Raw genomic sequence first — 24,585 nt, 5'->3', positions numbered from 1 at the left:
CTCCACCGTCCACAGTCATCTCCCGCTCTGCCTCCCCTCTCCACCATCCGCAGTCATCTCCCGCTCTGCCTCTCCTCTCCACCGTCCACAGTCATCTCCTACTCTGCCTCCCCTCTCCACCGTCCACAGTCATCTCCCGCTCTGTCTCCCCTCTCCACCCTCCAGTCATCTCCCGCTCTGCCTCCCCTCTCCATCGTCCACAGTGATCTCCCGCTCTGCCTCTCCTCTCCACCGTCCACAGTCATCTCCCGCTCTGCCTCCCCTCTCCACCATCCACAGTCATCTCCCGCTCTGCCTCCCCTCTCCACTGTCCACAGTCATCTCCCGCTCTGTCTCCCCTCTCCACCGTCCACAGTCATCTCCCGCTCTGCCTCCCCTCTCCACCATCCACAGTCATCTCCCGCTCTGCCTCCCCTCTCCACCATCCACAGTCATCTCCCGCTCTGCCTCCCCTCTCCACCATCCACAGTGATCTCCCGCTCTGCCTCCCCTCTCCACCATCCACAGTGATCTCCCGCTCTGCCTCCCCTCTCCACTGTCCACAGTCATCTCCCGCTCCGCCTCCCCTCTCCACCGTCCACAGTCATCTCCTACTCTGCCTCCCCTCTCCACCGTCCATAGTCATCTCCCGCTCTACCTCCCCTCTCCACCCTCCAGTCATCTCCCGCTCTGTCTCCCCTCTCCACCGTCCACAGTCATCTCCCGCTCTGCCTCCCCTCTCCACTGTCCACAGTCATCTCCCGCTCTGCCTCCCCTCTCCTCCGTCCACAGTCATCTCCCGCTCTGCCTCCCCTCTCCACTGTCCACAGTCATCTCCCGCTCTGCCTCCCCTCTCCTCCGTCCACAGTCATCTACCGCTCTGCCTCCCCTCTCCACCATCCACAGTCATCTCCCGCTCTACCTCCCCTCTCCACTGTCCACAGTCATCTCCCGCTCTACCTCCCCTCTCCACCCTCCAGTCATGTCCTACTCTGCCTCCCCTCTCCACCGTCCACAGTCATCTCCCGCTCTGCCTCCCCTCTCCACCGTTCAGTCATCTCCCGCTCTGCCTCCCCTCTCCACTGTCCACAGTCATCTCCCGCTCTGTCTCCCCTCTCCACCGTCCACAGTCATCTCCCGCTCTGCCTCCCCTCTCCTCCGTCCACAGTCATCTCCCGCTCTGCCTCCCCTCTCCTCCGTCCACAGTCATCTCCCGCTCTGCCTCCCCTCTCCTCCGTCCACAGTCATCTCCCGCTCTGCCACCCCTCTCCACCGTCCACAGTCATCTCCCGCTCTGTCTTCCCTCTTCACCGTCCACAGTCATCTCCCGCTCTGTCTTCCCTCTCCACCATCCACAGTCATCTCCCGCTCTGCCCCCCCTCTCCACCGTCCACAGTCATCTCCTGCTCTACCTCCCCTCTCCACCCTCCAGTCATCTCCCGCTCTGCCTCCCCTCTCCACTGTCCACAGTCATCTCCCGCTCTGCCTCCCCTCTCCACCGTCCACAGTCATCTCCCGCTCTGCCTCCCCTCTCCACCCTCCAGTCATCTCCCGCTCTGCCTCCCCTCTCCTCCGTCCACAGTCATCTCCCGCTCTGCCTCCCCTCTCCTCCGTCCACAGTCATCTCCCGCTCTGCCACCCCTCTCCACCGTCCACAGTCATCTCCCGCTCTGTCTTCCCTCTTCACCGTCCACAGTCATCTCCCGCTCTGTCTTCCCTCTTCACCGTCCACAGTCATCTCCCGCTCTGCCCCCCCTCTCCACCGTCCACAGTCATCTCCTGCTCTACCTCCCCTCTCCACCCTCCAGTCATCTCCCGCTCTGCTTCCCCTCTCCACTGTCCACAGTCATCTCCCGCTCTGCCTCCCCTCTCCACCGTCCACAGTCATCTCCCGCTCTGCCTCCCCTCTCCACCCTCCAGTCATCTCCCGCTCTGCCTCCCCTCTCCACTGTCCACAGTCATCTCCCGCTCTGCCTCCCCTCTCCACCGTTCACAGTCATCTCCCGCTCTGCCTCCCCTCTCCACCGTCCACAGTCATCTCCCGCTCTGCCTCCCCTCTCCACCGTTCACAGTCATCTCCCGCTCTGCCTCCCCTCTCCACTGTCCACAGTCATCTCCCGCTCTGCCTCTCCTCTCCACCATCCACAGTCATCTCCCGCTCTGCCTCCCCTCACCACTGTCCACAGTCATCTCCCGCTCTGCCTCCCTTTTCCACTGTCCACAGTCATCTCCCGCTCTGCCTCCCCTCTCCACCGTCCACAGTCATCTCCTTCTCTGCCTCCCCTCTCCACCGTCCACAGTCATCTCCCGCTCTGCCTCCCCTCTCCACTGTCCACAGTCATCTCCCGCTCTGCCTCCCCTCTCCACCGTCCTCAGTCATCTCCCGCTCTGCCTCCCCTCTCCACTGTCCACAGTCATCTCCTTCTCTGCCTCCCCTCTCCACCGTCCACAGTCATCTCCCGCTCTGCCTCCCCTCTCCACTGTCCACAGTCATCTCCCGCTCTGCCTCTCCTCTCCACCGTCCACAGTCATCTCCCTCTCTGCCTCCCCTCTCCACTGTCCACAGTCATCTCCTGCTCTGCCTCCCCTCTCCACCGTCCTCAGTCATCTCCCCCACTCTGCCTCCCCTCTCCACCGTCCACAGTCATCTCCCGCTCTGCCTCCCCTCTCCTCCGTCCACAGTCATCTCCCGCTCTGCCTCCCCTCTCCTCCGTCCACAGTCATCTCCCGCTCTGCCTCCCCTCTCCACCGTCCACAGTCATCTCCCGCTCTGCCTCCCCTCTCCACCGTCCACAGTGATCTCCCGCTCTGCCTCTCCTCTCCACCATCCACAGTCATCTCCCGCTCTGCCCCCCCTCTCCACCGTCCACAGTCATCTCCTGCTCTACCTCCCCTCTCCACCCTCCAGTCATCTCCCGCTCTGCCTCCCCTCTCCACTGTCCACAGTCATCTCCCCCTCTGCCTCCCCTCTCCACCGTCCACAGTCATCTCCCGCTCTGCCTCCCCTCTCCACCATCCGCAGTCATCTCCCGCTCTGCCTCCCCTCTCCACTGTCCACAGTCATCTCCCGCTCTGCCTCCCCTCTCCACCCTCCAGTCATCTCCCGCTCTGCCTCCCCTCTCCACCCTCCAGTCATCTCCCGCTCTGCCTCCCCTCTCCACTGTCCACAGTCATCTCCCGCTCTGCCTCCCCTCTCCACCGTTCACAGTCATCTCCCGCTCTGCCTCCCCTCTCCACCGTCCACAGTCATCTCCCGCTCTGCCTCCCCTCTCCACCGTTCACAGTCATCTCCCGCTCTGCCTCCCCTCTCCACTGTCCACAGTCATCTCCCGCTCTGCCTCTCCTCTCCACCATCCACAGTCATCTCCCGCTCTGCCTCCCCTCTCCTCCGTCCACAGTCATCTCCCGCTCTGCCTCCCCTCACCACTGTCCACAGTCATCTCCCGCTCTGCCTCCCTTTTCCACTGTCCACAGTCATCTCCCGCTCTGCCTCCCCTCTCCACCGTCCACAGTCATCTCCTTCTCTGCCTCCCCTCTCCACCGTCCACAGTCATCTCCTTCTCTGCCTCCCCTCTCCACCGTCCACAGTCATCTCCCGCTCTGCCTCCCCTCTCCACTGTCCACAGTCATCTCCCGCTCTGCCTCCCCTCTCCACTGTCCACAGTCATCTCCCGCTCTGCCTCCCCTCTCCACCGTCCACAGTCATCTCCCGCTCTGCCTCCCCTCTCCACTGTCCACAGTCATCTCCCGCTCTGCCTCCCCTCTCCACCGTCCTCAGTCATCTACCGCTCTGCCTCCCCTCTCCACTGTCCACAGTCATCTCCTTCTCTGCCTCCCCTCTCCACCGTCCACAGTCATCTCCCGCTCTGCCTCCCCTCTCCACTGTCCACAGTCATCTCCCGCTCTGCCTCTCCTCTCCACCGTCCACAGTCATCTCCTACTCTGCCTCCCCTCTCCACTGTCCACAGTCATCTCCCGCTCTGCCTCTCCTCTCCACCGTCCACAGTCATCTCCCTCTCTGCCTCCCCTCTCCACTGTCCACAGTCATCTCCTGCTCTGCCTCCCCTCTCCACCGTCCTCAGTCATCTCCCCCACTCTGCCTCCCCTCTCCACCGTCCTCACTCATCTCCCGCTCTGCCTCCCCTCTCCTCCGTCCACAGTCATCTCCCGCTCTGCCTCCCCTCTCCTCCGTCCACAGTCATCTCCCGCTCTGCCTCCCCTCTCCACCGTCCACAGTCATCTCCCGCTCTGCCTCCCCTCTCCACCGTCCACAGTGATCTCCCGCTCTGCCTCTCCTCTCCACTATCAACAGTCATCACCTGCTCTGCCTCTCCTCTGCCCATATTCCTCTGCTGCTCTGCCTCTTCTCTCCTCTGCCCACAGTTCTCTCCTGCTCTGCCTCCTGTCTCCTCTGCCCACAGTTCTCTCCTGCTCCGCCTCCTCTCTCCTCTGCCCATATTCCTCTCCTGCTCGGCCTCCTCTCTCCTTTGTCTTCAGCAATGATGTATTTGTGTCTCTCCTGCCCCCAGTCTATGTAGATCATCATCTTTCTGCCATTCGGATTAGACATGTGCAAAACGGAAAAATGTTTTGTTTCAGATATATTCGTTATGTTATTAATTTTGTTTCGGAATTTGTTAATTTACCTAAATTTTGTTTATTAGTTTTTCAAATTTTTAGAACAATTCTAATTTGGATCGATCCAAAAATTATCGACCAATTTGAATTCTGTGTGAAAAATAGCTGGTTTTTATTCAGCGGCCCGGGAAGCCGTCCGCCCGCATCCTTAACAACCAATGAGTCATCAGCTGTCAGCGGGCTTCCCCACTGAGAGCTGAAATGTAAACAAATCAATGCCGGCAATAGAAAATTACCGGAAAAAAACGGCGTAGGGTCCCCCCCCCCCCCCAATCCATAGCAGACCTTTATCCAAGCATGCAGCTTTGCAGGTCAAGAAAGCGGGGCAGACACCCTTAGCCAAACCTGGCCCCATGCCCTCAACAACCCACCCCAAAGCACCCTGTCTGCATGTTGATGGGAACAAGGGCCTCTTCCCCACAACCATGGGTGGTGGTTGTGGGGGTCTGCGGGCTGGGGGCTTATCAGAATCTGGAAGTTCCCTTTAACCGCCTCCTTCCAGGGCCTATTCTGACACCTCACTCCTACATGTAAAAATCAACCTTTTTTTGCTATAAAATCACTCAGAACCCCCAAACATTATAGATTTTTTGAGCAGAGATCCTAGAAAAATAATTGGTGGGTGTTGCAATATTTTATGTCAAACGGTATTTGCGCAGCGGTTTTTAAAAAGTTTTTTTTTTTTTTGCAAAAAAAAACACATTCATGAATTTAAAAAAAAAAACAGCAAAGTTAGCCCAATTTTTTTGTATAATTCATAAACAGCATTGAGGTCGGGATCAGGAATTCGATATCAGTTTTTGCAGATGACACAAAATTGGGCAGGGCAATAACTGCACAGCATGAAGCAGATATCCTACAGAATGACCTGGACAAAATAACAGAGTGGGCAACGACATGGCAAATGAGGTTTAGCGTGGAGAAGTGTAAGGTTTTGCACTTGGGGACTAAAAACATAAAAGCACAATACACGTTAGGAGGGGAACCCTTGGGGGAATCAAAAATGGAGAAGGATCTGGGAGTCTTGGTTGATGATAGATTAGGAAACAGCATGCAATGTCAAGCGGCAGCTGCCAAAGCCAGCAGAATATTAGCATGCATAAAGAAAGGGATGTATTCCAGAGATAAGACTATAATCCTTCCACTTTATAAAACTCTGGTCCGACCTCATCTGGAGTATTCTGTCCAGTTCTGGTCGCCAGTCCTCAGGAGGGATGTGTTGGAGCTGGAGAGAGTCCAGAGAAGGGCAACTAAACTGATTAGGGGGTTGGAGGACCTTACCTATGAAGAGCGGCTGCAATCGCTCGATTTATTCTCCCTGGAGAAGAGACGTCTGAGGGGGGACATGATAGCAATTTATAAATATCTTAATGGGGATCCCAGCTTAGAAAAAAAGCCATTCAGTCACAAGGATTGCATGAGGACTCGAGGGCATACAATGCGATTAGAGGAGAAGCGTTTTAACCTCAGGCAACGCAGGGGGTTCTTTACTGTTAGGGCTACAAGATTGTGGAATTCTCTACCACAAATGGTGGTAACTGTGGGAAGTATGGTGGCTTTCAAAAGACTCTTGGACGTAGATCTCAAGATTTAGAACAGGGGTCCTCAAACTTTTTAAACAGGGGGCCAGTTCACGTTCCCTCAGACACTGTTGGGGGCTGGACTATAGGTTGAAAAAAAATATGAACAAATTCCAATGCGCATATTTTATTTGTAGTGCACAAAAAAACAATACAATATTTATTGTCTTATTTATATATATATATATATATGACCCCAGCGTGCCCCCTTTCAATGCCAGAGTGACCACAGCGTGCCCCCTTTCAATGCCAGAGTGACCCCAGCGTGCCCCCTTTTGATGCCAGAGTGACCACAGCGTGCCCCCTTTCAATGCCAGAGTGACCACAGCGTGCCCCCTTTCGATGCCAGAGTGACCACAGCGTGCCCCCTTTCGATGCCAGAGTGACCACAGCGTGCCCCCTTTTGATGCCAGAGTGACCACAGCGTGCCCCCTTTTGATGCCAGAGTGACCACAGCGTGCCCCCTTTCAATGCCAGAGTGACCACAGCGTGCCCCCTTTCGATGCCAGAGTGACCACAGCGTGCCCCCTTTCGATGCCAGAGTGACCACAGCGTGCCCCCTTTTGATGCCAGAGTGACCACAGCGTGCCCCCTTTCGATGCCAGAGTGACCACAGCATGCCCCCTTTTGATGGCAGAGTGACCACAGCGTGCCCCCTTTCAATGCCAGAGTGACCACTGCGTGCCCCCTTTCGATGCCAGAGTGACCACAGCGTGCCCCCTTTTGATGCCAGAGTGACCACAGCGTGCCCCCTTTTGATGCCAGAGTGACCACAGCGTGCCCCCTTTTGATGCCAGAGTGACCACAGCATGCCCCCTTTTGATGCCAGAGTGACCACAGCGTGCCCCCTTTCAATGCCAGAGTGACCACAGCGTGCCCCCTTTCAATGCCAGAGTGACCACAGCGTGCCCCCTTTCAATGCCAGAGTGACCACTGCGTGCCCCCTTTCGATGCCAGAGTGACCACAGCGTGCCCCTTTCAATGCAAATCGACCAGCTTGCAGAGACTGCCAGAGAGACCAGTGCACTTACCTGCAGTGGCGGGCGGCTTCTTCTCAGTCCCCCACGTCTCCTCGAGTCCTCCCGCCTCCTCCTCGGCCAATGGCATGGGTTCGCCTTTCGGCCAATCTGATTGGCCAGGAGGAGGATCCATGTGACAATAGCGAATTTTCATTCGCTATTGTCACACAAATGGGTGGGCTAGGGCGCAGTGCTCTGTGCCCCGGGTCCATCCTTTTCTGAAGCATATTACAGCTTCAGTGAGCGATCGACAGTCAGCCCTATGCCGATCCCGGCCGGCGGGCCGGGTTCAGGACCCTGGCGGGCCGTAGTTTGAGGACCCCTGGTTTAGAACATTCAGGGGTATGAGAGATGATTACGGCCACACACACCTACACAGGTTGAACTGGATGAACTATTGTCTTTATTCAACCTCACCTACTATGTAACTATGTAAAGATAATGTCACGCTGAGTAAATAGATTCCCCAACACGTCACGCTTTAAAATTGTGTCTGCCCATAGAATGGCGGCAATATTCTCCATAGGCGAGTCTATGTGTGCAGGAGTAACGTATGTGTTCGCATTGACGTGTAAGCACGGTGGGACGGGGGCGCTTTAATTGCTCTTTTTATTATTATTATTTATTTATTAACTTTATACAAAATAATGTTTACACTTTTTTTTTTTTTTTGCTACAATCTTAATTGCCATAACAAGGGATGAACAACATCCCTTGTGACAGCATGGGCCGTGACAGGTCCTCTTTATGGAGAGATTTGGGGTCTATTAGACCCCAAATCTCTCCTCTGAACCCCCCCCCCCCAGATCCGATTGGCTGCTTCTCCGGCCGCTGGTGGCTGGGTAAAAAAAGGGGCGGAACCAGAAGTGACAAACACTCGTCACTCCCAGTTTCCAGGGTTACAGAGAGAAGGAACGACGTCAGATCCTCTCCCTCTGTACAGGGCAGCCATTGCCGCCGGTCGGGAGCGATGCGGCCCCTGGGATGGGTCCGGAGAGCCCAGGAGAGGCCGCAAGGGCCAGAGGCAGATGGGACCCCTGCAGAAGTGATTGAGTGGCTAATTAGCCCCTCAGATCACTTCTGCCTGAAAGGGAATCGCCGGCTACAAAGAATGGTCCCGGGATGATGCCTGTAGGTGCACCCACCATCTCGGTATTCGGTATTACCTCTGAACCCCCAGGACATATGGGAACGTCCTTGGGTCAGAAGTGGTTAAGGGGGTCCCCAGATCCTGCCCCTCCCCCGTGTGAATGAGTTGGGGTACATTGTACCCTTACCTATTCATCATAAAAGTGAAAAAGACAATAAACAAGTTTTTGACAATTCCTTTATTAAAAAATTAAAAACAATGTCCCCTGATGTAGATCCATCTCACGCCGGACTGCCACACCCTAAAAAAGAAAAAAAAAACCCTCCGGCCTCGCTGGCCACTCCCCGCAGACCGCCTGCTCCTCTGTCTGACATTTCTTAGAGGCAGAGTGAGGAAGAGGGTGACCCCCGCCCACTTGTGACATCACTGACCAGGGCATGCTTGGTTGATGATGTCACAAGGGGGCGAGGTCACCAGGTGGCCCCGCCCCTACCTATATAAGAACTGTAGCGCTGTCCCCGTAGGGCTTGCTGTATGATGATTTCACGGGTCTCCTCTGATTACCAGCACACAGGTCACACATCCCTCCTTACTCCCGATAGCTCCTCACACAATATACAGTCCAGGGGTGTCGGCTTTTAGTATTTATTTTGGAAGTTGGATGGGGGAAGGGAATAGTGGGGTCCTCCAACTGGAACTATTCACAATGGACAAGGACAACTCTCACTTGGCCTCACCAGGTTGCTTGTGGAAGCAGCTGCACTGCTTGGACCATACTGCCTACGGAAAGGGTTAAGTCTCCTTGCTCTTTTCTCTCCAGCAATAGACTTGGTGATGTACATTCTCTTCAGGACTCTCTTGTCTTGGAAAGTAATATACGTTTGATGCACAGATAACTGCATTGCGTTAATAAGTGCAGATTTGGATATTAATATTCGCCAAGTGCAATCCATCCCGTTGTGGTAATAAGCGCAGTTCTCAGCTCTGTGTATAAGGTAATGGAGCGCTCAGCAGTACCCAGGAATACAGACACACAGCCTGCTATCTCATTGGATGATCCATAGATTGTCCTGCCTAAGGCATGGAGCTCCGATTATTTATGGGACAACAGCAGGAAGTGATGGCTATACAACATCAGCCAATCAGATCCTAACCAGTCACATGACACAAGTTATTCACATAGAATCAGCCAATGACACACTTGTATACATTCAAATATACCATAGAAAGGGGGAGTACACGATGGTGAATGAGTAGAATAGAGTACACGGCTTCCCGCCTAACACTATACAATGACACCAGCGTGTAGAACCGTGAACGCTGCTCTGATAAAACTCGTGCATGTATTCCCACCACTACTACTGGTGTGACTCCCATTCAGCAAAGCTCAGAGAACAATGCCTAATAGGATGATACTACTGTTCCCATAGACGTGAGGCTATCTGCTGGGAAAGAGCCATGCTGTTTCCACTATGGTGATCAGGCACAGTAGAAAGACATGAGCGTGGATCCCTTCATAGAGGCAGATACATATCAAAATGATATTGACTTCACAGAGCAAACATATCCCACCGAGCGAACAAATCTGTGCATTATACAGGGAACCCCCGCTGGCAGTCATATCCTTGCTGCCTGATCCTTGAGCTCTGCACCGCAATACACATAGATCTATACCGGCAAACAGACCCGCACATGGAGTGTTCACCGGCTGAGATGTCTGTGTAGAGCGAACGTGTCTACACATCTAAGTGAAGGTTTTCACTGCCAGTAGTCTTTGCTCAATGCCGGTTCCCCCGTACTCCCTCTAATGAGCGTATTGCAAGCAAACCGACAACAGGAGCCATAATGACAATCTAAATAAAACACATCCTGAAAAATGTCCACGCTAATCCTAATAAAATTTCCACAACACTGTCTAGCATCCCTATTACTGACACCCATCCACTGACTCTTCTGGCTGCACGGGGTGGCCCCCCTCAGGTCAGGCCCCGTGACACAGATGTGTACTCACTGTAGAATCAGATCCTCCAGTGTCTCCCCTTTCAGTCAGCTTTTCAGGACCTCTGGGTTCAGCTCCTCACTGGCACTCTTCAGGCCCTTAGGTCAACCACCTGAGGCCACATGGCACCTCTACAGAGGAGGAGGCAGCCGCCCCCTCTCTCCGGGACTCCACCATACAGCCAAAAGACCCTGAGCACATGTACTCCTGGCTTTTATACAGTATCCCAGCATGCACCGAGGCACTTTCCTCTGCAAATCACCAGGGCTGTATCAAATGCCTGTGCACTCATTTGTCAGGTTTCATCCCACTGTCTAATATGCATCTCTATTGGACCAGTGTGAAATACTCTGCAGACAGAACGAGTTGCATCCTGAGCACACTGAGCAGACCTAACTAACAGATCCTGCTCTCTGGTAGGCAGAGAAAAGTACAGATTTACCTGCAGCTCCTCCGATAGGCAGAAAGGATCCAAAACTATATTCTCCCTCTAGCACTTACCTAGGAGGGCGCTACAGAACTGTCACCCCGCGGAGCAGGCGCTCGGCGGAAAAATGTTTTTCTTTATTTTTGACACTTTTTTGGCTAGGGGTACAATATACCCCATACTCATTCACATGGGGGGGCGGAATCAGGGGGCCCCTCGTTAAAGGGGGCTTCCAGATTCCGATAAGCCCCCAGACTCCCACAATCACAGCCCAGGGTTGTTAGAAAGAGGCCCTTGTCTCCATAAACATGGCAACAAGGTGCCTCGGGCGGGGCTTCCCCAAAGCATCCACCCCCCCCCCCCCTCCCCCAGTGCTGTATCTTGGCCTAGGCCAACAAGGCCCAGGCCTAGGGCAGCACTTTGCAGGGGGGCAGCAAAAAAGCTGATGGGGCTGCACTGATATGCTGCCCTGATAGGCACTGATATGTTGCACTGATGGGCACTAATAGACTGCACTGATGGCCACTGATGAGGCAGGACTGATAAGCTGCACTGATAAGGCAGCACTGATGGGCACTGATATGATGCACTGATAGGCTGCACTAATGGGCACTGAGAGGCTGCACTGGTGGCCACTGATGGGGCTGTACTGATGGCCACTGATGAGTCCGCACGGATATGCTGCACTGATGAGGCTGCACTGATGGGCACTGATAGACTGTGGTTGTGGTTTACAGATGACAGGGCGGGTCATAAACAGGAAAGGGTGTGGCCTTTACAGAAAGGGGTGGGTCATATTTAAATTAGGGTTGCCCAAGTTTAGTCAGCCTAGAGCAGCACAAAACCTAAATACACCACTGCCTCCCCCCATGCTGAGGGCATGTGGCCTGGTATGGTTCAGGAGGGGGGGCCTGCTCCCTTCCCCCCCTTTCCTGGCCTGTGGATAAGGACCTGGCATGGAGTAGGGGGGGACCCCATGCTGTAATTTCTCTGAATTTTCTATTGCTGGCATTGATTTGTCGGTGGGGAATCCCGCTGACAGCTGATGACTCATTGGTTGTTAGGGACGCGGTGGCCGGCTTCCCATCCCACTCCTTAGCAACCAACTTTTTTTTTCACACATAATTTGAATCGGTTGATAATTTTTTTTCGATGGATCTGAATTCTAATCGTTCTGAAAATTTGGAATTCATTAGAAAACGAATAAACAAAACAAATTTGAAAGAATTTCAACAAATTACAACTCGTTACTATTTTATTCGGAGATTCGGATACATCTAAATCTCCGAAGAACAGAATATTTGTCCCAAATTTGTATTTGAACCCAAACGAACTGCACATGACACTAAAGATCCCCCCTCCCCCCATGAACTGTGTATCTAAAGCATGCAGGTTACGGGGCCGCTTTATATGAGAAGCAAAGACTTGGGATTGAGGGGGGGGGGGGCGGGGTAATCGGGGGAATATTTTTTTTCTTACTAAATCTTTCCGGTTTCCTCCTCAGTTCCGGCACCGAGCGCCTCCGCTCCGGACTCTGCTGATGGCCCCAGCGATCGCTCCAGAGAAGGTAAGAGAAAAGACGATCGTATGGCTGGGGGTTACGAGGAATGATTGGCAGTTTTCTATGAAGTGTGTGTAGGAAAATGTCTGCCTTCCCCACCTTGTACCACCTCCAGGAAGGTGGACTCACATCCACTGAGTCACATAGCACCATCTAGTGGGCAAATGGGGTATTTTCCTTTTTTAAAAAAAAACATTCGACTAGCACAGGAAACAGCCTCATAACATTTGTTTTTTGCACGGATGGGATGTAGATGCCCTTTCATTGGCTGAATTGCTATGTGAATATTTGATAAATACCCCCATTAATGTATCATACAATTTCAGGGTCTGTTTTGCAGAAGCTGAATCAGTGACATGCTTTGCTTTGTTTCCTAGGTGCCCCAAGAGCTGACACTCAGACATTCAGCACAGGTAATGAGCACACCGGCTACACACATTTCTATTATTAATCATATTTCCTATAATAGTGATAATGAGCTTTACAAACGACCAAAAAGGGGGGGGGGCAAAGGTCACTTTTTGAAGAGCATCTGTCATAAAGGACATTCGATGTTCCATAGTGGGAGCAGAGGAGGGATATCTGTATAAATGTGAAGACATTCGATGTAGATGGGAGGACATGTGATGTATATAGTTACATAGTTACATAGATTGTGAGGTCGAAAAAAGACATCAGTCCATCCAGTTCAAACTATGATGTGTGTGTTTCCTGTTAACCGTACATTGTATACCCCTGTATGTTGTACATTGTATACCCCTGTATGTTGTACATTGTATACCCCCTGTATGTTGTACATTGTATACCCCTGTATGTTGTACATTGTATACCCCCTGTATGTTGTACATTGTATACCCCCTGTATGTTGTACATTGTATACCCCTGTATGTTGTACATTGTATACCCCCTGTATGTTGTACATTGTATACCCACTTTACGTTGTAAATTGTATACCCCTGTATGTTGTACATTGTATACCCCCTGTATGTTGTACATTGTATACCCACTTTACGTTGTAAATTGTATACCCCTGTATATTGTACATTGTATACCCCTGTATGTTGTACATTGTATACCCCCTGTATGTTGTACATTGTATACCCCTGTATGTTGTACATTGTATACCCCTGTATGTTGTACATTGTATACCCACTTTACGTTGTAAATTGTATACCCCTGTATGTTGTACATTGTATATCCCTGTATGTTGTACATTGTATACCCACTTTACGTTGTAAATTGTATACCCCTGTATATTGTACATTGTATACCCCTGTATGTTGTACATTGTATACCCCCTGTATGTTGTACATTGTATACCCCTGTATGTTGTACATTGTATACCCCTGTATGTTGTACATTGTATACCCCCTGTATGTTGTACATTGTATACCCCCTGTATGTTGTACATTGTATACCCCTGTATGTTGTACATTGTATACCCCTGTATGTTGTACATTGTATACCCCTGTATGTTGTACATGGTATACCCCCTGTATGTTGTACATTGTATACCCCTGTATGTTGTACATTGTATACCCCCTGTATGTTGTACATTGTATACCCCTGTATGTTGTACATTGTATACTCCTGTATGTTGTACATTGTATACCCCCTGTATGTTGTACATTGTATACCCCTGTATGTTGTACATTGTATACCCCCTGTATGTTGTACATTGTATACCCCTGTATGTTGTACATTGTATACCCCTGTATGTTGTACATTGTATACCCCTGTATGTTGTACATTGTATACCCCCTGTATGTTGTACATTGTATACCCCTGTATGTTGTACATTGTATACCCTCTGTATGTTGTACATTGTATACCCCTGTATGTTGTACATTGTATACCCTCTGTATGTTGTACATTGTATACCCCTGTATGTTGTACATTGTATACCCCTGTATGTTGTACATTGTATACCCCTGTATGTTGTACATTGTATACCCCCTGTATGTTGTACATTGTATACCCCTGTATGTTGTACATTGTATACCCCTGTATGTTGTACATTGTATACCCCTGTATGTTGTACATTGTATACCCCCTGTATGTTGTACATTGTATACCCCTGTATGTTGTACATTGTATACCCCTGTATGTCGTACATTGTATACCCCTCTATGTTGTACATTGTATACCCCTCTATGTTGTACATTGTATACCCCTCTATGTTGTACATTGTATACCCCCTGTATGTTGTACATTGTATACTCCTGTATGTTGTACATTGTATACCCCCTGTATGTTGTACATTGTATACCCCCTGTATGTTGTACATTGTATACCCCCTGTATGTTGTACATTGTATACCCCCTGTATGTTGTACATTGTATACCCCTGTATGTTGTACATTGTATACCCCTGTATGTTGTACATTGTATACCCCCTGTATGTCGTACATTGTACACCCCTGTATGTTGAACATTGTATACCCCCTGTATGTTGTACATTGTATACCCCTGTATGTTGTGGTCTCTAAGGTGCCCATCTAATAGTTTTTTGAAACTATCGATGCTCCCTGCTGATACGACTGCTTGTGGAAGAGAGTTCCACATCCTTACCGCTCTGACAGTGAAGAACCCCCTACGTACTGTAAGGTTAAACCGCCTTTCCTCTAGTTTTAGTGAGTGGCCACGTGTCTTATTGTATCTCCTTTCTCTGAATAGTTTGTTCCTTATGCTAGGGTCACCAGTACAGTATTTGTACATTGATATCATATCCCCCCTCAATCGTCTCTTCTCCAGAGAGAATAGGTTCAGTGCTTGTAGTCTTTCCTCATAGCTGATGTCCTCCATTCCCCTAATTATTTTTGTTGCCCTTCTCTGGACTCTTTCCAATTCCAGCACATCCTTCCTGAGGACCGGTGCCCAGAACTGGACAGCATACTCCAGATGTGGCCGGACCAGAGTCTTGTAGAGTGGGAGAATAATCTCTTTATTTCTGGAGTGAATCCCCTTTTTTATACAACCCAGTATTCTGTTGGCTTTGCTTGCAGCGGATTGGCATTGCATGCCACTGCCAAGCCTGTTGTCTACCAGTACCCCCAGGTCCCTTTCCATCCTAGACTCACCCAGAGGTTCCCCCCCTAGTGAGTAGCTTGCTTTCTGGTTTCTGGCCCCCAAGTGCATTACTTTACATTTTTCAACATTAAATCTCATCTGCCATGTAGTTGCCCCCCCCCCCCACCCCGTTATTTTGTTCAGGTCCGCTTGTAAGGTTTCCACATCCTGCATAGAAGATATTGGCATGCTTAGTTTAGTATCATCTGCAAATACTGAGATTGTACTCGATATCCCCTCCTCTAGATCATTTATGAATAAATTAAACAGGATTGGTCCCAGGACAGAACCCTGGGGGACCCCACTTTCCACACCCGCCCAATCCGAGTACTCCCCATTAATCACCACCCTCTGTACTCTCCCCTGGAGCCAGTTCTCTATCCAGGTACTCACCTTATGGTCCATACCTACCTTCCTTAGTTTGTACAGTAAGCGTTTGTGGGGAACGGTGTCAAAGGCCTTTGCAAAGTCCAGATACACCACATCCACAGGCTTTCCTTTATCCAGATACACCACATCCACAGACCTTCCTTTATCCAGATACACCACATCCACAGGCCTTCCTTTATCCAGATACACCACATCCACAGACCTTCCTTTATCTAGGTGGCAGCTCACTTCATCGTAGAAGGTTAATAGATTGGTTTGGCAAGAATGATTTTTCATGAATCCATGCTGATTACTACTAATAATACCGTTTTCATTACTAAAGTCTTGTATGTGGTCCCTTAACATCCCCTCCAAAATTTTGCAGACTACTGATGTTAGGCTGACCGGCCTATAGTTACCCGGGATATATCTCTGCCCTTTTATAAATATTGGTACCACGTTGGCTTTTTTCCAATCAGCTGGCACCATACCCGTCTGTAAACTATCCTTAAAGATCAAGAATAATGGTCTGGCAATCACCTGGCTGAGCTCTTTAAGAACCCTCGGGTGCAAGCCATCCGGTCCCGGTGATTTATTTATGTTAAGTTTCTCTAGTTTAGCTCTAAGTCTATCTTCTGTTAGCCATGGCGGTATTTCCTGAGGTGTGTTGTTTAGTTCGGCCTTACAAGCTGTGTTAGTGTAGCCCCCCGATTCTTTTGTGAAGACTGAAGAGAAGAAATGATTTAACACTTCCGCCTTTTCTCTGTCCTCAGTGGCCATATTTCCTTTGTCATCTTTTATGGTGCCAATGTGTTCTGGCCTCGCTTTCCTACTGTTTATATACTTAAAGAATTTCTTGGGGTTCTTTTTACTCTCCTCCGCTATATGTCTCTCGTGTTCTATTTTAGCCGCCCTGATTTCGTTTTTACATTCCTTATTACACTCTTTGTAATGCTTAAATGCTGCCAATGACCCCTCAGCCTTATATTTTTTGAAGGCCTTTTCTTTAGCATTAATATACATTTTTATGTTGGAGTTTAGCCACCCAGGGTTTAGTTTTTCTCTTTTAAATTTGTTTCCCTTTGGAATGCACTGGCCAATCCCCTTGTTAAGTATGCTCTTGAAGCACTCCCATTTTTCCTCCGTGTTCTTTGTTCCCAGGGTTCTATCCCAATTGATATTTTCTAGCAGAGAGCGCAGTTGTGGGAAGTTGGCTCTTTTGAAATTCAGTGTCCTTATATTACCCTTATGTTTCCTATTACTATGATAAATACTGAAACTAATTGTCCTATGGTCTCTGTTTCCTAAGTTGCCCCGTATTTCTATATCCGTGATCAGGTCTGTATTGGGAGGACCTGTGATGTAGATGGAAGGACATGTGATGTAGATGGGAGGACATGTGATGTAGATGGAAGGACATGTGATGTAGGGAGGACGTGTGATGTAGGGAGGACATATGATGTAGATGGAAGGACATGTGATGTAGATGGGAGGACATGTGATGTAGGGAGGACATGTGATGTAGATGGAAGGACATGTGATGTAGGGAGGACATGTGATGTAGATGGATAGACATGTGATGTAGATGGAAGGACATGTGATGTAGGGAGGACATGTGATGTAGGGAGGACATGTGATGTAGATGGGAGGACATATGATGTAGATGGGAGGACATGTGATGTAGATGGGAGGACATATGATGTAGATGGGAGGACATGTGATGTAGATGGGAGGACATGTGATGTAGGGAGGACATGTTATGTAGATGGAGGACATGTGATGTAGGGAGGACATATGATGTAGATGGAAGGACATGTGATGTAGATGGAAGGACATGTGATGTAGATGGAGGACATGTGATGTAGATGGGAGGACATGTTATGTAGATGGGAGGTCATGTGATGTAGATGGGAGGACATGAGATGTAGATGGGAGGACATGTGATGTAGATGGGAGGACATGTGATGTAGGGAGGACATGTTATGTAGATGGAGGACATTTGATGTAGGGAGGACATGTGATGTAGATGGAAGGACATGTGATGTAGATGGAAGGACATGTGATGTAGATGGAAGGACATATGATGTAGATGGGAGGACATGTGATGTAGATGGAAGGACATGTGATGTAGATGGAAGGACATGTGATGTAGATGGAGGACATATGATGTAGATGGGAGGACATGTGATGTAGATGGAAGGACATATGATGTAGATGGAAGGACATGTGATGTAGACGGAAGGACATGTGATGTAGGGAGGACATGTGATGTAGGGAGGACATATGATGTAGATGGAAGGACATGTGATGTAGATGGAAGGACATGTGATGTAGATGGAGGACATGTGATGTAGGGAGGACATATGATGTAGATGGAAGGACATGTGATGTAGATGGAAGGACATGTGATGTAGATGGAGGACATATGATGTAGATGGGAGGACATGTGATGTAGATGGAAGGACATATGATGTAGATGGAAGGACATGTGATGTAGATGGAAGGACATGTGATGTAGATGGATGGACATATGATGTAGATGGAAGGACATGTGATGTAGGGAGGACATGTGATGTAGGGAGGACATATGATGTAGATGGAAGGACATATTACATAGTTACATAGTAGGCGAGGTTGAATAAAGACAATAGTCCATCCAGTTCAACCTGTGTAGGTGTGTGTGACTGTAATCATCTAACATAGCCCTCAATCTCCTGATCCTTGAGATGTAAGTCTAAGAGTCTTTTGAAAGTCACCATACTACCCGCAGAAACCACCTCTTGTGGTAGACAATTCCACAATCTTGTAGCCCTAACAGTAAAGAACCCCCCACGTTGCCTGAGGTTAAAACGCTTCTCCTCTAATCGCATTGTATGTCCTCGAGTCCTCATGCAATTCCTTCGAATGAACAGCTTTTCTTCTAAGCTGAGATCCCCATTAAGATATTTATAAATTGCTATCATGTCCCCTCTCAGACGTCTTTTCTCCAGGGAAAATAAATCGAGCGATTGCAGCCGCTCTTCATAGGTAAGGTCCTCCAACCCCCTAATCAGTTTAGTTGCCCTTCTCTGGACTTTCTCCAGCTCCAACACATCCCTCCTGAGGACTGGCGACCAGAACTGGACAGAATACTCCAGATGCGGTCGGACCAGAGTTTTATAAAGTGGAAGGATTATAGTCTTATCTCTGGAATACATCCCTTTCTTTATGCATGCTAATATTCTGTTGGCTTTGGAAGCTGCCGCTTGGCATTGCATGCTGTTGCCTAATCTATCATCAACTAAGACTCCCAAATCTTTCTCCATTTTTGATTCCCCCAAGGGTTCCCCTCCTAACGTGTATTGTGTTTTTATGTTTTTGGTCCCCAAGTGCAAAACCTTACACTTCTCCACATTAAACCTCATTTGCCATGTCGTTGCCCACTCCGTAATTTTGTCCAGGTCATTCTGTAGGATATCTGCTTCATGTGATGTAGATGGATGGACATGTGATGTAGATGGAAGGACATGTGATGTAGGGAGGACATGTGATGTAGGGAGGACATATGATGTAGATGGAAGGACATGTGATGTAGATGGAAGGACATGTGATGTAGATGGAAGGACATATGATGTAGATGGAAGGACATGTGATGTAGGGAGGACATGTGATGTAGATGGAAGGACATATGATGTCGATGGAAGGACATGTGATGTAGATGGAAGGACATGTGATGTAGATGGAAGGACATATGATGTAGATGGAAGGACATGTGATGTAGGGAGGACATGTGATGTAGATGGAAGGACATATGATGTCGATGGAAGGACATGTGATGTAGATGGAAGGACATATGATGTAGATGGGAGGACATGTGATGTAGATGGAAGGACATGTGATGTAGATGGAAGGACATATGATGTAGATGGAAGGACATATGATGTCGATGGAAGGACATGTGATGTAGATGGAAGGACATATGATGTAGATGGGAGGACATGTGATGTAGATGGAAGGACATGTGATGTAGATGGGAGGACATGTGATGTAGATGGAAGGACATGTGATGTAGATGGGAGGACATGTGATGTAGATGGAGGACATATGATGTAGATGGGAGGACATGTGATGTAGATGGAGGACATATGATGTAGATGGAAGGACATGTGATGTAGATGGAAGGACATGTGATGTAGATGGAAGGACATGTGATGTATATGAGGACGATAATCATATCACATCCAGCAGACTAATCTCGGCCTCTCTCTGCAGGCGATATGTTGGCGATAATATTCGGCATTCTCTTCGGAGTCACAGCGTTGGCTTTCTTTATCTACTTTCGGCAGAATCGGAAGAGGAATCTCAGGTAATAGAGGGACCCTACAGGGGGTGCAAACATGATCAGTAGAGGGCTGACACCCTGACAATGGAGGTGTGGGGGGTGGGATGCAGTGGGCAGGACGTGGGAAATCCGCAGACTGCACTGTCCTTGGCCTCCATGTATGTCAAGAAGGGATAGGCTAAACAGCCCCCCCCCCCTCCCGGTTCGGTTCGCTCCAGATATCTCCGGAACAGAGAAAAGTTCTGTCCCGAGCTGCAAACAATATTAAAGTCTATAAGACCCGAAAGTAGAAAATGAAAAGTCCCCATTTTGAAGGCTTATATGCAATTCATTAACCAAAGAAAGGGGTATGGGGGTCCCCGTACTGCCCCGGGGGACATGTATCAATGCAAAACAAAAAACATTTAAAAAAGATTGTGTAACGGAACCGCAACCCACACTGTACTTGTGGGCTTCCGTCAGTATACGGCTTCCTCCAGTCGTGAACATAGATATCAGATTTTCCAGCCACCTTCATACAAAGCTAGACGACAACTTAGCTTTTACTGGAACCTTCTCTTTTATTGAACAGTTTCACACTCAATTTATACACACATGAGCACATCCCCCTTCCTGATCAAATTACCCCATCAGGTCAGGGATTGCCTGATTACATTATCATATGCAGATGAAATTGTATACAGAATTAGAATTAACCTGAACTAATTATCTAGCCATCTGGACAGAGCAATATGTGAGTTCATTAACAATGGGACAGACAGGCTTAACAGAATCCACATCACACCTCAATACACAGACAATAGGGAGAGCCTGTCTCTGACATTGAAGTTCAATACACATTATTATAAGTAAACGCATTTGAAGCAATCCAAACCATTAAGTATCTGTCTTTCACTCCCAGTGACGGTGAGTGAACACTGTCACATATCTTCCCTCTCAAAGGTAGACTAACCAGGTACCAGACCTCCAATCGGTCTGTGCCTGAGATAGTCGGGTAACAAGTCCCAAAGAGTCCATCCATCATGGCAGCTTCCCTGACAAAGTTCCACATAGTTTGTAAGTTTGTCCCGGCAGGGCGCATGGAGCTCTCATAGCTGATCAGTCTGTGGAAGTCTGGTTTGGGCAGGCCAGACTGGGCTTCTTGGTCACCCTGTCTCCCTAATAGACACAGAGTGTCTTACACATAAGAGGGGCCTAGGGAGCTGAGAGAGGGATTTCCCAACCTCTCTAAGGTAAGCTGTGTTCCACGGGCCCCCCAACCAAAGTGACTCCCGTCACATCTCTCCCCTTTCAGAAGGAGACTAACACAGGAGGGGACCCCAAACGGGTTGACTTTGAAGGTAGTCTGTAGTTCCAGTCCCCCAATGTCTGTACCCACACAGTACCCCAAACAAATTGTCCTGAACGGAGCATTACTCACCCAGCCAACCTCTGCTGTACCGTGTATAGAACCTGCTGCATCTGTACCGTGTATAGAGCCTGCTGCATCTTTACCGTGTATAGAACCTGCTGCATCTGTACCATGTATAAAGCCTGCTGCATCTGTACCGTGTATAGAGCCTGCTGCATCTGTACCGTATATAGAACCTGCTGCATCTGTACCATGTATAAAGCCTGCTGCATCTGTACCATGTATAGAGCCTGCTGCATCTGTACCGTGTATAGAACCTGCTTCATCTGTACCATGTATAAAGCCTGCTGCATCTGTACCATGTATAGAGCCTGCTGCATCTGTACCGTGTATAGAGCCTGCTGCATCTGTACCCTGTATAGAGCCTGCTGCATCTGTACCGTGTATAGAGCCTGCTGCATCTGTACTGTGTATAGAGCCTGCTGCATCTGTACCGTGTATAGAGCCTGCTGCATCTGTACCGTGTATAGAGCCTGCTGCATCTGTACTGTGTATAGAGCCTGCTGCATCTGTACCGTGTATAGAGCCTGCTGCATCTGTACTGTGTATAGAGCCTGCTGCATCTGTACCCTGTATAGAGCCTGCTGCATCTGTACCGTGTATAGAACCTGCTGCATCTATACCATGTATAGAACCTGCTGCATCTGTACCGTGTATAGAACCTGCTGTATCTGTACCGTGTATAGAGCCTGCTGCATCTGTACCGTGTATAGAGCCTGCTGCATCTGTACTGTGTATAGAGCCTGCTGCATCTGTACTGTGTATAGAGCCTGCTGCATCTGTACTGTGTATAGAGCCTGCTGCATCTGTACCATGTATAGAGCCTGCTGCATCTGTACTGTGTATAGAGCCTGCTGCATCTGTACTGTGTATAGAGCCTGCTGCATCTGTACCGTGTATAGAACATGCTGCATCTGTACCGTGTATAGAACCTGCTGCATCTGTACGGTGTATAGAACCTGCTGCATCTGTACCGTGTATAGAGCTTGCTGCATCTGTACCGTGTATAGAACCTGCTGCATCTGTACCGTGTATAGAACATGCTGCATCTATATCGCGTATAGAACCTGCTGCATCTGTACCGTGTATAGAACCTGCTGCATCTGTACCGTGTATAGAGCCTGCTGCATCTGTACCATGTATAGAACCTGCTGCATCTGTACCGTGTATAGAACCTGCTGCATCTGTACCGTGTATAGAGCCTGCTGCATCTGTACCGTGTATAGAACCTGCTGCATCTGTACCGTGTATAGAACCTGCTGCATCTGTACCGTGTATAGAACCTGCTGCATCTGTACCGTGTATAGAGCCTGCTGCATCTGTACCATGTATAGAACCTGCTGCATCTGTACCGTGTATAGAACATGCTGCATCTGTACCGTTTATAGAGCCTGCTGCATCTGTACTGTGTATAGAACCTGCTGCATCTGTACCGTGTATAGAGCCTGCTGCATCTGTACCGTGTATAGAGCCTGCTGCATCTGTACCGTGTATAGAGCCTGCTGCATCTGTACCGTGTATAGAGCCTGCTGCATCTGTACCGTGTATAGAGCCTGCTGCATCTGTACCGTGTATAGAGCCTGCTGCATCTGTACCGTGTATAGAGCCTGCTGCATCTGTACCGTGTATAGAGCCTGCTGCATCTGTACCGTGTATAGAACATGCTGCATCTGTACCGTGTATAGAGCCTGCTGCATCTGTACCGTGTATAGAGCCTGCACGGTACAGCCAGGCATTCTGCGGTTTGCCTTTGTTGACAGCGGATAGTTTTTTGTTTTTTTTCTCGGCCCAAACCGTTCGCCCAACTCTAATGATAAGGGATGGAAAGCTGTGGGAAGGGAGGGCAGACTCCAATGTCCACAGTCATCTCCTTCCTGGCCTCCAGTCTCCACTGTCCACATATATTAGTCTGACAATGGTAGGCCAGTGTCCTCTATAATGATTGGACGATTGGGGGTTCCGATAGTTTGATATTTATCTCTTCGACAGATCTTCTGATAAGAAATCGAATGTCATCTACAAAGCCGCCACCGCTGAGGACAACATGGCATAGAGTCATCAGAGTCAATCAAGGATGGGGGGCTCATCTATGGAAATGGAAACTGTCTGAATTGCTGAGACCAGCCAATCAGATTCCAGCTGTCACTCTGAAGACTTGGATTGGTTGTTGTATATAATGTTCTCAGATTGTGTCACAGAAATAAAGTTCTAATATTTTATACAAATCCAGGACCCCGCCCTGTGTCTGACTTCATATCAAGATTGGTACCTGTATCTGTACTTATTCTGTAAGAATGGACTGAATAGAGGATGTGGTGAGTGAGTAGGGCTCCCTCTTGTGGATTGGATGGAGAATGTGACTGAGTGGGGCTCCCCTCCTGTGGATTGGATGAAGGATGTGGGTGAGTGGGGCTCCCTCTTGTGGACTGGATGGAGGATGTGGGTGAGTGGGGCTCCCTCTTGTGGACTGGATGGAGGATGTGGGTGAGTGGGGCTCCCTCTTGCGGACTGGATGGACGATGCAAATGAGTGGGGCTCCATCTGGTGGACTTGATGGAGGATGTGGATGAGTGGGGCTCTCTCCTGTGGACTGGATAGAGGTTGAGGGTGAGTGGGGCTCCATCCTTTGGTCTGGATGAAGGATGTGAGTGAGTGGGGCTCCCTATTGTGGATTGGATTGAGAATGTGAGTGAGTGGGGCTCCCTATTGTGGATTGGATTGAGAATGTGAGTGAGTGGGGCTCCCTATTGTTGATTGGATTGAGAATGTGGATGAGGGGGTTCCCTTTTGTGGATTGTATGGGCGATGTGGGGGAATAGGGCTTCCTCTTGTGGAAAAGATGGAGAAGGTGGGTGAGCGAGGCTCCCTCTTGTGGATTGGATGAAGGATGTGGGGTTCCCTCTTGTGGACAAGATGGTGGATGTGGATGAGTGGAGTTCCCTCTTGTGAATTGGATGGAGAATGTGGGTGAGTGGGGTTCCCTACTGTGGACTGGATGGGGGATGTTGGTAAGTGGGGCTCCCTCTTGTGGACTGGATGGAGGATGCGGGTGAGTGGGGTTCCCTCTTGTGGACAAGGAGGTAGGATGTGGATGAGTGGAGCTCCCTCTGGTGGCCTGGATGG

At 49.4% G+C, this 24,585-nt stretch overlaps 1 protein-coding gene across 1 annotated transcript in view; it reads left to right on the top strand.

The window, feature by feature from the left end:
- CA9 (carbonic anhydrase 9) overlaps positions 1-23,687 on the top strand; it is a 103,061-nt gene extending 79,374 nt beyond the window's left edge. The window contains exons 9-12 of the mRNA XM_082256474.1: positions 12,237-12,299; positions 12,671-12,706; positions 19,982-20,075; positions 23,452-23,687. Of these exons, the coding sequence (XP_082112600.1) occupies positions 12,237-12,299; positions 12,671-12,706; positions 19,982-20,075; positions 23,452-23,515 (257 nt within the window). The 3' untranslated portion in view covers positions 23,516-23,687. The remainder of the gene's footprint in view (positions 1-12,236; positions 12,300-12,670; positions 12,707-19,981; positions 20,076-23,451) is intronic.
- Positions 23,688-24,585: the final 898 nt, after the last annotated feature.

The sequence above is a fragment of the Pelophylax lessonae genome (assembly GCF_965119305.1).
Source record: "Pelophylax lessonae genome assembly, chromosome: 1".
Taxonomy (NCBI): Eukaryota; Metazoa; Chordata; class Amphibia; order Anura; family Ranidae; genus Pelophylax; species Pelophylax lessonae.
This window is presented reverse-complemented; position numbering and strand designations above follow the sequence as displayed.